At 45.7% G+C, this 14,810-nt stretch overlaps 6 protein-coding genes across 6 annotated transcripts; 3 read left to right on the forward strand and 3 right to left on the reverse strand.

The window, feature by feature from the left end:
- Nucleotides 1-135: 135 nt before the first annotated feature.
- I203_107140 (uncharacterized protein) lies at nucleotides 136-2,134 on the reverse strand (the record flags this gene model as incomplete). Its single annotated transcript, XM_019145225.1, has 5 exons — nucleotides 136-645; nucleotides 745-1,500; nucleotides 1,561-1,640; nucleotides 1,703-1,881; nucleotides 1,947-2,134. 5 exons carry the CDS (start codon nucleotides 2,132-2,134, stop codon nucleotides 136-138), a joined length of 1,713 nt encoding a protein of 570 aa, XP_019005044.1.
- Nucleotides 2,135-2,605: 471 nt separating this feature from the next.
- I203_107141 (uncharacterized protein) lies at nucleotides 2,606-5,766 on the forward strand (the record flags this gene model as incomplete). Its single annotated transcript, XM_019145226.2, has 10 exons — nucleotides 2,606-2,628; nucleotides 2,692-4,097; nucleotides 4,198-4,272; nucleotides 4,343-4,676; nucleotides 4,739-4,968; nucleotides 5,039-5,121; nucleotides 5,205-5,279; nucleotides 5,373-5,547; nucleotides 5,608-5,635; nucleotides 5,700-5,766. 10 exons carry the CDS (start codon nucleotides 2,606-2,608, stop codon nucleotides 5,764-5,766), a joined length of 2,496 nt encoding a protein of 831 aa, XP_019005045.2.
- A 275-nt stretch (nucleotides 5,767-6,041) lies between these two features.
- I203_107142 (thymidylate synthase) lies at nucleotides 6,042-7,189 on the reverse strand (the record flags this gene model as incomplete). The annotated part of the gene is made up of 3 exons (XM_019145227.1): nucleotides 6,042-6,472; nucleotides 6,578-7,054; nucleotides 7,129-7,189. The coding sequence occupies 3 exons, from the start codon at nucleotides 7,187-7,189 to the stop codon at nucleotides 6,042-6,044; spliced, it is 969 nt and encodes a 322-aa protein (XP_019005046.1).
- Nucleotides 7,190-8,434: 1,245 nt separating this feature from the next.
- On the reverse strand, nucleotides 8,435-10,787 carry I203_107143 (uncharacterized protein; the record flags this gene model as incomplete). The annotated part of the gene is made up of 13 exons (XM_019145228.1): nucleotides 8,435-8,726; nucleotides 8,794-8,895; nucleotides 8,975-9,053; nucleotides 9,127-9,221; nucleotides 9,279-9,368; nucleotides 9,435-9,486; nucleotides 9,538-9,787; nucleotides 9,844-9,901; nucleotides 9,973-9,997; nucleotides 10,056-10,080; nucleotides 10,149-10,401; nucleotides 10,456-10,475; nucleotides 10,539-10,787. 13 exons carry the CDS (start codon nucleotides 10,785-10,787, stop codon nucleotides 8,435-8,437), a joined length of 1,590 nt encoding a protein of 529 aa, XP_019005047.1.
- A 1,353-nt stretch (nucleotides 10,788-12,140) lies between these two features.
- On the forward strand, nucleotides 12,141-13,268 carry I203_107144 (uncharacterized protein; the record flags this gene model as incomplete). Its single annotated transcript, XM_019145229.1, has 1 exon — nucleotides 12,141-13,268. One exon carries the CDS (start codon nucleotides 12,141-12,143, stop codon nucleotides 13,266-13,268), a length of 1,128 nt encoding a protein of 375 aa, XP_019005048.1.
- Nucleotides 13,269-13,641: 373 nt separating this feature from the next.
- Nucleotides 13,642-14,614, forward strand: I203_107145 (uncharacterized protein; the record flags this gene model as incomplete). Its single annotated transcript, XM_065518141.1, has 4 exons — nucleotides 13,642-13,723; nucleotides 13,907-14,057; nucleotides 14,109-14,267; nucleotides 14,338-14,614. 4 exons carry the CDS (start codon nucleotides 13,642-13,644, stop codon nucleotides 14,612-14,614), a joined length of 669 nt encoding a protein of 222 aa, XP_065372871.1.
- Between the last annotated feature and the right edge of the window lie 196 nt (nucleotides 14,615-14,810).

Raw genomic sequence — 14,810 nt, forward strand, 5'->3', positions numbered from 1 at the left:
AGGTATATAACCAGTTCAACCATAATTTTAGCCTTTTTCAAAATAAGTCAAATTATACCATATGATATGCAGGATATAAACGTAAAACCAAGCCTGACAGAAAACCACCATTTCCTCTAGATCCTCGACAAACATCTATTCTTCATCTGTATCTTCATCCTCACCACCTTCAACCACCACGACTCCACCACCTTTCTTAACTTCACCCAATTCTCTACCATGTTTCTTCAACCTATCTCCAAAGGCCTTTCGGGCACCAGGGTTGGAAGCTACATCCCATACTTGTAATGTAGCTTTTGATCCTGCTGCCGCGAGAGTCAGGGGAGTCTCCGGATCAGGTGACCATCTAGCAGTGAATATTTTACCCAATCCCAAATCTCTGGATGTAGCCAAACTGATCTCCCTCTTTCTACCTTGAACACCTTCACTCTCTTCATCTAGAATATTCCAAATTTTCACGACCTTGTCCATACCTCCCGTAGCGATACAACCTCTGATATGAGGGTTGATATCTAATGCTGAAGCTGCACCGTCGTGTGCGGAAAGAGTATATTTAGGTTGAGCGGTTGATAGGTTGTTAGATCCTTTGGAGGATGAGAGTGTTCGGGAATCGTATGCTAGGATGAGACCGTTCTCAAGGGAGACCTAGAAGCATCAACATTTCGAGTCAGCTTCAGAATTAATCCATAGCGGCATGACGAGGTATATCGGGAGATTGATGTTAAAGAGCGAGGTTTCACTCACAAAGAACGAAGTAGGTTCCCAAGGATCCCATCTTATGCACTCCACATCACTTCCAACCTGAGTACCTATAGCATCTTCAGGCGCTCTACTATCCCAAACTTTCACTATCCTATCCCAACCAGCACTAAGTACAGCTTTATCCAATCCATTCGAGGTCGACTTGTTCCATTCTACACCCTGTACTTTCTCACCTTTATGGATGTTATTCCATGATTTCAAAGCTGGCATGGGTGATTCCCTCGTCAGATCCCATAATTTAATCGTACCATCTGCTGAACCAGATAAGAGCAAATTCCTGTGATTGGGTGTCCAAGATAATGATAACACAGGTTGAGTATGGTATTGATCGTTCGCGGCAGGTTGAACCATCTGTTTCCTCTTTTTCTTTCCGGTTCCGAGGGGTTTAGCTTCTGGTTTTTCACTTGAGGGAGATGGACCAAGTATAGCTTCAGGATATAAACCATCAACCAAATCTGCATCCCAAATTTCAATCGATGGGTCAAACGATCCTACAGCAACGTAACTTCCCTTCGAACCAGATGATGATGAGGATGATCCACCGGGAGGGAAATCCAACCATTCAACACATAAGGGGAAAGTGGGTAACATCAAGTCATGATGGGCGTATAGGTTTTCATCGGAATCGGCATAAACGTGGAAATCGAGTGATGAGAGATCGGATGTGGTTCGAGCGGTGATGATGATGTTGTCGGTGGGTAGCAGGGAAAGTTCTTCTCGTTCGATTTCTTCGTCATCCTTAGATTGAACGCACAGGATCAGTATGCGTTTGACTATGGGTCAAGAAGTAGCACTCACTTCTCTGAGGGTGATATAAGGATCTTCGTTGTTATCTCGATAGAATGATAAACCTTTCACATTGGCAAAGGCGCCCATAGCTACAATTTGACAAACCCGTCAGCTGACTGAATTTTATGTCATCCAGTTCTCGGCAACTCACCGACTCCCTTGGACTCCTCGTTATCGTATTCATCCATTTTGAATGCAGACAGATCATTCGGATCAGATGATTTGGGTGGTTCCTGAGGTTCCGTGTCCATATTCACATCGTCTTCAGCTACTTCGGCATCTTCGTTATCTTCGTCGGACCCACTACCTTCTCCGTCATCCTCGTCGACACTATACATATTAGATAAATTTGTGATATAGCTGCAATTGAAGGAGGAGAAAGGCGTCAAACTTACTCTTCCCAGTCTTCGCCTTCACCTACGTCCATACCTTCCATCTCCTCTCTTAGCTGTTCCAGCACCCCTGGTCCACCCAATTTACCGACTCGTTCTAATTCGGTATCATCTAGATTATACCTTTTTGGCTCGGCGGATGATTTTCCTCTGGGTACCCACACAAGGGACGATATGAGTGTGCCAGACATGACTGCTGGCAGATCAGATCGGGAGGTGTTATAGGTAAACAACGATGTTCAGAATGATCAATTGTGCTGAAGTTTACCTTGAACGATGGTGGTGGACATGAAATCTTTGAAAAATGATCTTCGAGGTGAGGCTTATGTAATCGCCAGCCACGTGAGCTCAAAATGTAAATAAACCACCTGAATATCTTTCCAATTTGATACAGTTTATCCCAGCATGTCCACTGTGGGGACCCCCCCCTTTAAACATGTTATGAAACACACACAGAGAGACGCTCAGTACGAGTACATCTGCAAAGTACAAATAACAGTCTAACACCACCAACACACAACCGACAAGGGTGCTGGACGACATACAGGCAACATTGCAAATCTCTGACATCGACTCCTGCAAGAGTCTTTCAAGAGATCACGGTCGACGTGCTGCATTTCTCGGCGGGATCGAGCGATGATCGTTTATAGACCCGTTTCAAGATGGCGATGATATCAGATGTCGAGTGAGTCTGGCCCATATGGTCTTTCCGACTGCTTGTATCGCTGAATCACACTTGCGTTCATAGCTACATCTTACAAGCTGTTCGTCTATCTTCACTAAGAATCACCGATGATCCACTTACACCGCGTATAATCTCTTTGGATCCTTCCTTCGCCCTGAACCCATATATCAACGCATCTGGATTATCCGACATCGATAGATGGCCAGAAATCAAACGAGCATTAGATTCACCACCACCTGAACCATCTTACCTTTCTTCTGAGAATGGCTATCCCAGACGCAACATCAGAGATAACGCTGGAGGAGGAGGAGGAGGAGGGTTGAACTATACTCAAACTATAATGGCAGGTAAATCAGGAGGAGCAGGGATGAGGGTATCAGGTCGTAATGAGAACAAACGCGGTACAGGCCAAGGCAGAAGTAATCATAGGGCAAATTCGACTTCACTAGTAACGGATATGCCTCTGTCACCTTCTCAAGGACAAGATAGAACTCCAACAACCAATATGAGACTTCCCACGATGGATAATGGATTTTTCTCACCTTCCGGACGACCTCGAGCGGATTCAGCTCCTGCTCCAGGTCTACTGGGTATACCCCCCGGAGGAGCAGGATCGAACTCTATATTGAACGGAACAAGCATGTTAACCTCTGGAAGGGGTTTAGGGGTAACTCAAAACGTTGGTGTATTGGAACAAGCTTTAAGTACGAGCGAAGCGTCCAATGAAGATCCAGGACATATCACACCTGGAGCCGCAGGTATGGAAATGGAGGTAGACCAAAGTTCTATGGGTCAAAATGGGGCTTCGCAATTAGCAGTCACTGGTATAACCACTGGTGGATTGGATAGAATGGTAGGAGCACTAGTGGACGAAGGAAGTGATGTGGACGAAGATGAAGCTGCGGAAGCTGAGGGTATAGGACGTACTCAAGCCCAAGCACAGCGTGATGCTAGTGCATTACCAACAGATTCAAGAAGAGTATCGGTAGACACGGTCAATAGTGAACAATTAGATTTCACCCCTATACCTTTGCAACAGCACCGTCGAACCGCAACATTCTCTGCGTCACCATCGGTTCAATCTTCCGCATTGACAGCTGCTTTGAACAAATACGTTCCACATCTCGTATCGACCTCATCGACCTCATCCCCTCCTCCGTTCATAGACGAAGGTCCGCCGCCCAATCCATTCACTTCGTTGTACGCTACAGTAGCTGCGCCACCGGGTTCACCCTCTTTATCGCTAGAAATGTATTTCCCACATTCCAAAAAGCCAACAAATCCTATTATTGCCAAAGTCCGAAAAGACGCTACGGTGGAGGAAGTGACAGGTTTCGGACTGTACAAGTACTGGGAAGATGGTAGATTGCCTTTGTTGAGCGAAGAGGAGAACGAAGTCAAGTGGAGTGCAGTAGGTTGGGGATTGAGGATCGTAGAAGATGATGGTGAAGTGGATGAAGATTTCCCTCGTGAGTATCGTCATACAAAGCGAGCTGTGTCTATGATGTGTTGGAACAGGGATGAATTTAAGCTGATGATATCACTATTTACATACTATTTACAATACAGCACTTGATCGAGAAAGTCAGATATCCAAATTCTCCTACGGTCAATTCGCTATTGTCGAAGCAACCGAAGAACAGAGTGGGTGTCCGAATGTCTATCTTCCATTGGGATATCATGTGCTACCTGCTGATCATTGCTGTACTTGCAGTTCGCCAAAATGCTGCTAAAGCACCTAATATCCAGAGAAGACCTTCACGTATCTTAGCTGCACCTACTCCACGACCATCTAGACCACCCACTCAGCCACCTTCTCGAGGAGCTACTTTGACTGTTCCCTCCACCATGCAAGCTGCAAGCTCGTCATCCTCATTCTCTTCAAACGAGCAGACTCCACTAGGCTCGATAGCTGGACCTGGTCTGAGTACGACAGCAACCGCTATGAAAGGTAGTGTAGGCTTGAGTTCTACAAGTAGCGAGATTTTAAGGTTGAAAATTAAGGTCACGGCCAGTGCGGATGTACATTTTACCACTACTATCAACGTGTAAGTCTGTGTCTTCTCTTCTCTGATTCAGATAAGCTGATCATGATCAATTTTCGATCTAGTCCATCCGATATGTATATTGCCGATCTGACCGAAGTCTTGTGCAGGAAGAAGAGATTACAAATGCCAGCTACAGACTGGGTATTATGTCTTGCGGACTTGACTCTGGCTATACCGCTCGATAGGACTGTTGCCAGTCTGGAGGGCAGGACGGATCTGGCTCTGGTGAAGAGGCAGTGGGCAACGGAGCATGGTCTGAGGATTGATGACAGACGAGGCGGCGATCCGAGTGGTAAGTGGTCTTGGTGACAAAACAGGGAAAAAACTGAATGGATAGGGACTGATCTATGTTCCTGAAATAGCATCTATATTCAAGAGACAATCGGAACCTGCTCCAATACAGCGATTCGGACCTGGTCTCGCAGATTTCTCTCAAACATATAAGGTGAGTATTCTCCTCATCCCGCCATTCCAAGCTGTTGAGCACCCGTCGAGATTTCTGAAGCTGATGGAAACTCGGTCATTCAGAAATACACGGTGCAGAGGAAAATTGCTATCGGACGACATGAGAGAGTCTTGGCGATTGATGGCGATTATATACACGTGAGTCATCGAACCGTTCCCTTTCCTTAAAACATACTTTGCATAATGAAGTAAGTATCCAAAATGGGCACTGATCAATTTCCCCCCTCATAGATCATGCCATCTGAATCAAGGGCCTTTTTCGACTCGATGAAAACGACTTCCTTCCACATTACGCTCGTCGCATCGTGTAAGCTCACCGGACGAGCAGGTGGGTTCAAGATCAACGTTTGGAGGGAAGGTGCCCAGAAAAGGTACGAGTTTGAAGCTGAGAATCAGAGGCAGGCGAGTGAGTGAACATATAATTATACCAAAACCCGTAGTCATTAGCTGACGGATGTGATCATAGCTGATATTGTCTCCACGATAAGGCAATTGTAAGTCTGTTATACTGAATTGGCAAGTACCACCAGAGCTGATGTGTATATTGATCACATATAGGATGAAATCATATTCCTCTGAGAGGAATTCAATCTTACCCCCTCCTGGACCATCGTCGAGGAGATAAACCCAAGATTCCAGAGTGTCATTGTGACAAGTAATCCTATATGTTGTACTCTTGTATGTCATATCCATTCGCGTTTCAAGTGTAGAGACATCAAAATGCATAAGGTGGGTTCTAGGTTGAAGATAGAACAAATAATGTACAATGAGTATGTATCGAACGTCTCCCATAAATAAAAGGTATCCAAACCAGAAAGTGCAGATGAGTGACATCCACAATCAAGCCTACATATCGCAGAAATCTCGTCGATCAGCAGTAATCCTATTACCAAAAATAATTCAAACAATACTCACAGACATTTTCATCTCAATCTTTCCATGAGGTTTATATCCCACCACCTCGAAATCATCAACTTTAAAACCATCTACATCCCCAATTTCCTCTCTCGATCTCTTGAAGTTCAATTTAGGGAATTCCCTTGGATCTCTCTCCAATTGAATTTTGAGCGGATCAACATGATCTTTGTATATGTGCGCATCACCCATCTGTAAGATGAATTCGTGAGGGATGGTATCGGTGATATACGCTATCATATATGTGAGAAGAGCGTAGGAAGCAATGTTAAATGGAATTCCCAGACCCAAATCACATGATCGTTGATACATCAGACAAGATAATTTAGGTTTGTCGTCTGGGATAGAGGGATCGGGGAGGGCGACGAAGAATTGGCAGAACATGTGGCACGGGGGTAGAGCCATTAGGGGTAGGTCTAAAGAGGAGAGCGGAATTAGCATTCGGATTGCAATGATCGTTCATTTATGTAAATTTGGCGATCTCCCATTTCGATGTTATAGTCCATTGATTTGACACTTACCTTTCGGATTCCAAGCGCTCAACACTATCCTCCTATCCGTCGGATTATTCTTTATCTTCCAAATAACCTCTTGCAACTGATCCACTCCCTTACCCTCATAGTTGGCTTTAGCATCAGTGTATTCCGCACCGAAATGTCTCCATTGGAATCCATATACAGGTCCAAGATCACCTTGTTCTCTATGACCCAAACCTACTTTCTCTAAAAATTCTTTGGAACCATTACCTTCCCATATGTTCACCCCTTGTGAGCTGAGGACATTAGCATCGGTACATCCACTGACGAACCATAGTAATTCCGCGATGACACCTCGAAGGAAGACTCGCTTGGTGGTGAGTAATGGTAAAGTGTTGTTGGCGAGGGAGAATCGGAGTGAAGGAGGAGCGAATAAGGCGAGGGTTCCTGTACCGGTTCGATCGGGACGGGATTGACCGGTGGAGATGATTCGAGATATCAGATCGAGGTATTGATATTCCTCTGAGAAAGAAACAGGAGGATGAATAACGATGAGCAAGACTAGGGTCTGCGCATGATCCTGATTGGGAACTCACCGTGTTGAGGATCGCTCCTCTGTTTCCCGTTGCCATTGACTTCAGCAGTGGGGTTGGTCATGATAGATTGGGCTCGGATTGATGGAAAGGTACGCTGATTTGATATCGTTCGAAACGGGCAAGTATGATCAGAAGAATTCAAGGATGGACAAGAGCTGATATATAGAGACGCGTTGATACATGTTCATGTTTTCTCATTTTATCAGAACAGTACTCATACTCGTACTGATTTATTCGCGTCGCGTGGATTGAGAAGAGTGGCTGGGCACATCACGTGATCAATCGGCAACCACACCCAAACCAGAAAACGAGAAATATACGGGTACTCAAGAGGTAGCAGGATCCCACTGCATGAGAGAGGCCAGCACGCCCGCAATCGGCAGGAGACTCTGTCTATGTTGCGGGTGACATGTTACATATCAAAGGCCTCTAGTCGATTTGAGGAGTTTTTTTCGACAGAAAACTCAAGGGAAATAGAGGACTCCAGACAGAGGAGATGGCATTGTCCATCTCGGACCCAGATGACATTCCCCGGATATCATATTTGCGTCCAAGACGGATGCTCACTAATTACTGCAGTCATGTTCGTTGTCCCAAATCAAAAGTCCCCATCCGATAAGGAAAGTGGACCAAAATGGGGTCGGACATCACACGAGATCCTTCGTGGCGGAATCGTTAAGCTGACCAATTGAGTTTCCCATTCCACATCATTCATTACCTAATCCTTTCTTCACTGACATTTTTTTCACCCAACTTCGAGTCAACGTTTGGGTTATGATTGGTGGGTTGGATTTGTTTACCTTCTATGAATTGATCAGGATGCTGAGCATGTTTGACAATAGGCATCTGGGGTGCTGCTGGATAGACTAGAAGTCCAGAGTCCAACGTGTTTTGGTTATTCTTGTCTGATTCTCAGATATACGTGTGATGCGATTCTTCTGAGCTGTGAGAACTCTCTTCACTCTACCTCTTGCCTATCCTTGCTCTATCCCTGTTGGCACTCCTTCAACCGCCCTGCGTCTCAACAGGGTTCTTGTCCATCACGAGCAGATTGTGCGTTTCAAGAATGATCGAAAGTGATAATACCATACGTACATATGCACTGAACTACATACTCCAAAGATGCGTTTACCCTTAGATGATCAACTTGACGGATCCTTCAACCCAGTCTTTGAATACCTCTTCTTTCTTTCAACCACGTACCCCGACTACTGACGACTATATTCGTACTCCACCCAATAACCCCCCTCGACTAGAATTACTTGTAGACTTGAATGATATCGGCAAACCATGTTCTTTCCATCATTTATCTGAGCTCCTGATGTTCAACAGCCTGAGCCTTTTCGATATGATGTTCTTCAGGTTTATCATGGTCGAACATCTCGGTTGGATCAGCTTCACCACCACCTCGTTGATAGGCAACTTTAGCTTGCTCGAAGTGAGATCCGTCAGCTTCGGGACCACAGATGACACAGATGATACCCCATGCGATGACTGCTCCGAGAAGGATACCGGTGATAGCTGCGTAATCGGGAATATTGGTTCCAGCGAGTTTGAGGGAGGCTCCTGCGTCGGCTTCAATTTGAGCTGCTCCGGAACTGAAAGAGTATCATGAATGTAAACGTCGCGTTCTGCCTCAGGTGGCAGTAGCAGGAGATCACATACCTTGCCATGTTACCGAGTTGGTAAGAGAGACCAGCAAACAAAGCTCGGAAAGCGGGAGGACTGACTTCTCCCAAGTAGATGGGAACAACACCCCAAGCACCTCTACAAGACAAAGTTTACGATCGTAAGCTCCGAGGCACTCTTGAGGTGGAAAACCAAGAGGAGAAGAAAAGAAACTCACTGTACACCAGCTTGTACAAAGAATCCACCAGCAGCAAGACCACCGAAGGACTTGGGCAAAATCCATAATGGCAAGAAAGCTATCGAAAATTACACAATTGAGCTCAACGAGAACACCCGAGATGATCTTGTACAAGCAGAGATGCTACTTACCGGCAGTCCAACAAGCACAAACGAGGATAGCAAATCTTCTTCCAGTATATTGACTGGCGTATCCAGCGATTGTTCCGCCTGCTACGGCACCACAACTGCAGCGAAGGCGAATCAGCAGAGCTCACAGTTCGATGCTGCCGGATAGGACCTACTTAGCAATGATAGTAGCCTTTGAGGCGAGTTTGGCGGAGAGATGCTTGGTAGTCTTGAGGTAAGTGGGATATAAATCTTGACTTCCATGTCTACAGGGTATGTAGCAAACACAATGAGTACTTCTCAGAGCGTCTGTAAGCGTGTAGGTGACTCACGAGAAGAAATTGAAGAAAGTCATAAGGCATACAGCCCAGATCCATCGCAGCCCTACACACGAATAAGCTTGATTCAATTATGATAGTTGTTGATAATGCTCACAATTGGTCCGGAACATATTACCCAACTCTCTGAGGAAGTTCTTGGTCGTCTCCTTGGCGGTAAGACCGCTAGCTTTGGCTTCTTCTCTAGCAATAATGAATTGCCTTGATTCCGGGAGCAATGCCCTGATGATAGCAGCAAGTAAAGAGAAACCGGCACCGAAGAAGTACAAGGATCGCCAGTGGTATTGACTGTATTGGACGATGGTAAGGTTGATTACAGCAGCGAGGAGATATCCGACGGCGTATCCCTATGACAAGCATTGGTATGAGATCTTTGGCTCACACTGCTCAATCGACAACTCACTTGTTGGAGCATACCGGATAGCAGACCTCTCGCATCGGCAGGAACGTTTTCGAGTGCGCTGTCCAAAAAGATAGCCTTGTCAATGATGTGGTACTTGTTGAAATCCATCTCTCAGGTCCTTTGACTCACGTTGCGGCAGCAGCACCCCAAACACCTGTCGTTCAACGCACTCAGCACCCTTATCAATGCATAGAGAAGGAATAAATACCAACCTCCCATCACTATCCCAAATAATGACTGAAAAATGGGTAAAGTGCACGTCAGTGACGGAGTCATGTGGAGACTCTATGAAATCCAAAACTCACTCGAACAGCCAAGAATTGCTTATAGGTGTTACAGAATCCCGATCCCAACTCAAAAGCCATGATGAGGATCATCACCACCACCAAGGGCCATTTTCGTCCGTATCGATCGGACAAGATACCAAAGATGACTGCTCCAAGTGAACGGAATAGAAGAGTCAGAGTGATAGCTGTAGTGATTTTTGCTGGCTTGACTTCGAATTGTTCAGCGAGTGAATCGAGAGTGAGTGATACAGCGAAGAAATCAAATCCATCCCTACACACATAGATTAGCATATCTCATACGATGTCGAGACAGCGAACGACTCACATAGTCCAGCAGAACCATCCCTAGATATAGCGTATATCAGAAAGATTAACACGATCCTATCGAATGCACGGCGGTTGACTTACGGAGAAGAACATGAGCCACGCGAAGGGTGAAACCATCCTAACAAGCTTGATAGGATTCTTGGTAGTAGGTTCTTCACCAGGAAAGGTACCCCTGATCGAAGGGATCATCGCTCTAACGAACGATTTATCTCCTCGATTAGCGTGCCATGTGGCCAGCTGATCCTTCACGGAGGCGGAATGACGATGGACCTGAGGAGCATATTCCTCCGAGTTGTGGTCGTACAATTTACCACTCTCTACGTGTGACATCTTGATGCTGGTATGGTATGTCGAGGGATCACAGTATTCTTTTCACCAATGAATGATGATTGGTACCGATCGAAGATGATAAGGAAAGAGAAAGAGTAGGAATAGTCGGGGGAGGAATTGATGGGGTAAAAACGCAGTTTATATAAGTTTTTTTTTCTCTCATGGACATCAACCGTACTGTGTTTACTCGGTCATTGCACGATCTCTCTTGTTCATCGGCTATCGAAAAAAAGGCGGCCCCTTGTTCTGCCCCATACTCAACTCCAAAATAGCACTAACGTCTCTCAATCCCTTGAAAAGGAACAAACATATCATTCAGAATCTGATTGGCTTGACTCACTACCCCGCAGATAAGTAAGCGACAAAGTCATGCGATCAAGTTAATCCTCTCGTGTGTAATGACCTAAAGTATCACTAGTCTGTACCTTTCGTGTGTATCGAAAGAAAAAGCGTCTCTGTTTCTGTACCCGTCGATTTGTGTCTCGATCTATTTTTAGCTGAATTACGGCATGTGAGCAGATCACTCAAAAGGGAAAGGGCTAAGATGCCGCATCGGCAACTTGGTGTCACTTCCCCCACATTTACGCTCAAATCAAAAGCCGCTAATCTCCTATTGGCAAGAATGGCCCCACATTCGTAAATGTCCAGAATCCAATTCCGCTGGAAAGCACGGTCAAGCACAAACCTTCTGGATTCCTCGTAATGTGTAGGATCCAGGTATTGCGCATCCAGGTTCCCGTTAATCTTAACATGAATACGATCGAAAAAAGCGACCACCTACATCGAACGTACGATCGGTCGCCTTGCTACGACCGCTCCTACAGACAGTGGCTAGATAATCTTCTTCTTGCGTAGAGTAACGTTTACCATTTCTATCAGTATGTATTGCACCAAGGTAAATGATCATCATTGAAACCAGCAGGAGGCACAATTGCATATGCTGACCGCAAGAGACAGAGTGGAACATCAAAGAGTCGAATGGAACATTCTTGATTGCCAGTCGCGCTGATGAGTTTTCCTCTTAGCACTCGATGTTCGTTCAAGTTTACGCAAAGGAAACCTGGCAACAATGAATGTGGCATCCTGGTGACTTCACTTATCACCAGTTAACATCAGTCCTTTCAGAGAAGAATATCTCCTTTCTGCGCATCCTTTCTTTAAACGCTCCACGATGACAGAAAGCGGAACTCCGACCAGCTTGCAAAAGGGTAATATTGACCTTGGATCAAAATGATCTGGCAATGCTCATTTCTTCTTCAAGTTTGCCACCAGAATACCACAAGAGTTCGTTCAAAGCACAACAACCATCGAATCACCAAAATAAGCTCAGAAGCGATAGATAAAGTTCTCGATATGTCATATCACCTTGACCTGTCCCACCTGTCAACCTCGATGGGGAGACCAGTAGATAATTACTCGATTTATGAATGTACACCCGGCTCTTCCCGATCAATCTCCCCTGAATGGTCTCCTGCTCTCGCCCAACAGGAGAGTCTGACCGACCTATCAGCTCAAACATCAGGACTAGAATTTCCAGTTTTCTCGACATACCAATCTAGTCCATCAACCATCACGATCACAGTCGAGTATCCCAAATCGGCTACCATGGAGATAAGCGTCCCCATAGGGATCCCCAATGGTGTGCAAAGCTCAACCAGGGTATTCGACCTTGAAGATTTATATATCCCCTCGAAGGCCAGAGATACCATATACATCGAAAATACAGGGGACTCCGGTCGACCCCTCTCTATAGTATCTTCTCAATCTGTCCCAGCAGGAGGAGAGATTCCAAAAGATACCCGATGGACTTGGTATGACCAGATGTTTGATGTGCCTGTGATCGAAGAGCTCGGCAGTCGCCCAGCAATAGTGGTTACCGATGGCCCAGAATCGGAAGTAGCCTCGCTAGTCGACCCTTCCGATACGAGTTCATGGTCACTCCCAGCTTTGTGGGACAGCATCACCGGTCAGAACCCCTCGGAAAACTCGATCGCAGTTCACTTGCCTGACGATGTAGCTCAGTCTCCTCAACAAGTGACAAAGTTTCAATTGGCGATTCCACAACTAGATGCTCCGACTACCGAGAACAACGAAAGAGGGCTCGTCAGATCTATCTCAACCAACGTCTGGTCAGAAATCATATCCACCTTGACCGACCGTTGGTCCCAAGCGTGCAGCACCATCAAAAATTATCTCAGGCAACACGCATCAGATTCAAGATTGGACTACGAGCGCCTAGACCCTTACGCTTGGGATTGTGAATTCCAATCAAGAGCTGAATCTAATGGTCCAAGCGACACCCTGTACAGTACGGCAAACCTGCCACCAGTGGGCCATCTATCCAACGGACCTCAGAAGGAACTACCAATGGTCAGACGAAAGTCGTTGCCCGAGGATAGGCTGTATGACGTCGATCACCCACCTCCGACAGATCACCCAGATTCGACTCAATCGAGTCAGATGATATTAGCAAGAAAATGATGACACCACGATGACGGTAATGGAGACAGTTCCATCTGTAGCATAAACCCTTTGTGATGCTGTATGTATGCAGTATTTGACCGATGTTCGATATCTGTTCCTTTGACTCACCCTTTTCGCTCAAAACTGTATGATGCAGTTGTAGACATCGAGTCATGGTTGGTCATAAGTGTTAATGGAAAGGACGAACGGTCACCGAAAGGTGTATACCCTCCTTTTTAATACAAAAGGCGTGATGACAGGACGAGCTGATCCTTTCTTAGTGGACCCCTCTTGACGAAAAAACACATATATAATGGCTGATCTATCAATATCTTGTACCGTAAATTTGTGCATCAACCCTTCCTTGAACATCGGTATTAAACCAGGAACAATGCCTGATTATCCTTCGAATAATAGTGCCCCCAGCGTGTCTTCCCAGATTTTCAGTCAACTAGCTGCAAGATCGGATTACAGTTTGCCGCAAGAATACAATCCGGATCAACCACGATGATTCTCTCATGCCAGTTCGTCGTATGGGCCATCCTCATCACCACAACCGCCCAAATCTTTCGACATTTACCTGGATGACACGGATTACAGCTCCTGTAACGAGGCAGCATCTACCATTAGCTTCACTGATACTGCTCCGTCCGCAGATCCCCTCTATCCTTCATCGTTTGGGACCCCTAATCAAGACCTTCAGATAGTCCATCCCTGGCCCCAACGATTTAATGCAAGTGCGGCATCTATCGAAACCTTTTGTACTTCCGCATCGGAGAGTCGGATGTCAGATGATCCTGACTCCTAGTAAGTAAACTCATATCACTTCAAACAGTGATGCCGATTTTATGCTTTAAGCGTTGGCGAGAAGAAAGATATCAGCTGGCTCGAGTCTGCATCTCCGAACGATCAGAGTGAGCCTGCCCCTCCGCCTTATTCAGCATCGGTGAACCAATCGGCGTTCCACTCTCAGCCCTATTACTCCAATGAGAAGGCCTGTAGCCACTATATGGAGAGGTGAGGTTTCAAGCTTCAACCATCGTCTTCTGTTTCCACGTACCTATGCTAATTATTGGTCAACTAGTAGAAATCAAAGTTCCGAATCAGTCGCCTCACACAAGTCAAGATGGTCAGCTAGCAAGCAAACCTTCTACAAGAAAGCCAAGTCCATAATCAGTCGATTCAGCTCTGCTATCACCGGAAGACGAGATTCCCGACTAGACTACGACAAGAGCTTTGATTCTGATAGTGGTTCACCGTACGAGTTCAGTTATTCAGATATGAAGGAAAACGGTAGGTTCACTGGCGAATGGAAGGCGTCTACAGGCATATTTAGTGAAAGAGGACCCGAGCTTGTATGGTAATTCGTCTTGTCACATGCTTATACTGTATACTGTACCCTAATGTGCACAGCTTGGGTATTCCCGGAATCTGATAGCTGTATTGGTGTGATGAATGCTGGCGGATCCTTTATGCATGGTATTTTATGATACAGTGACGTGTCACGTTTTCGTTGTTCCGTTGACAATAAGCTGCAATGATACATTGAGGTAAACAATC

Source organism: Kwoniella mangroviensis, chromosome 2 (assembly GCF_000507465.2).
Source record: "Kwoniella mangroviensis CBS 8507 chromosome 2, whole genome shotgun sequence".
Lineage (NCBI taxonomy): Eukaryota > Fungi > Basidiomycota > Tremellomycetes > Tremellales > Cryptococcaceae > Kwoniella > Kwoniella mangrovensis.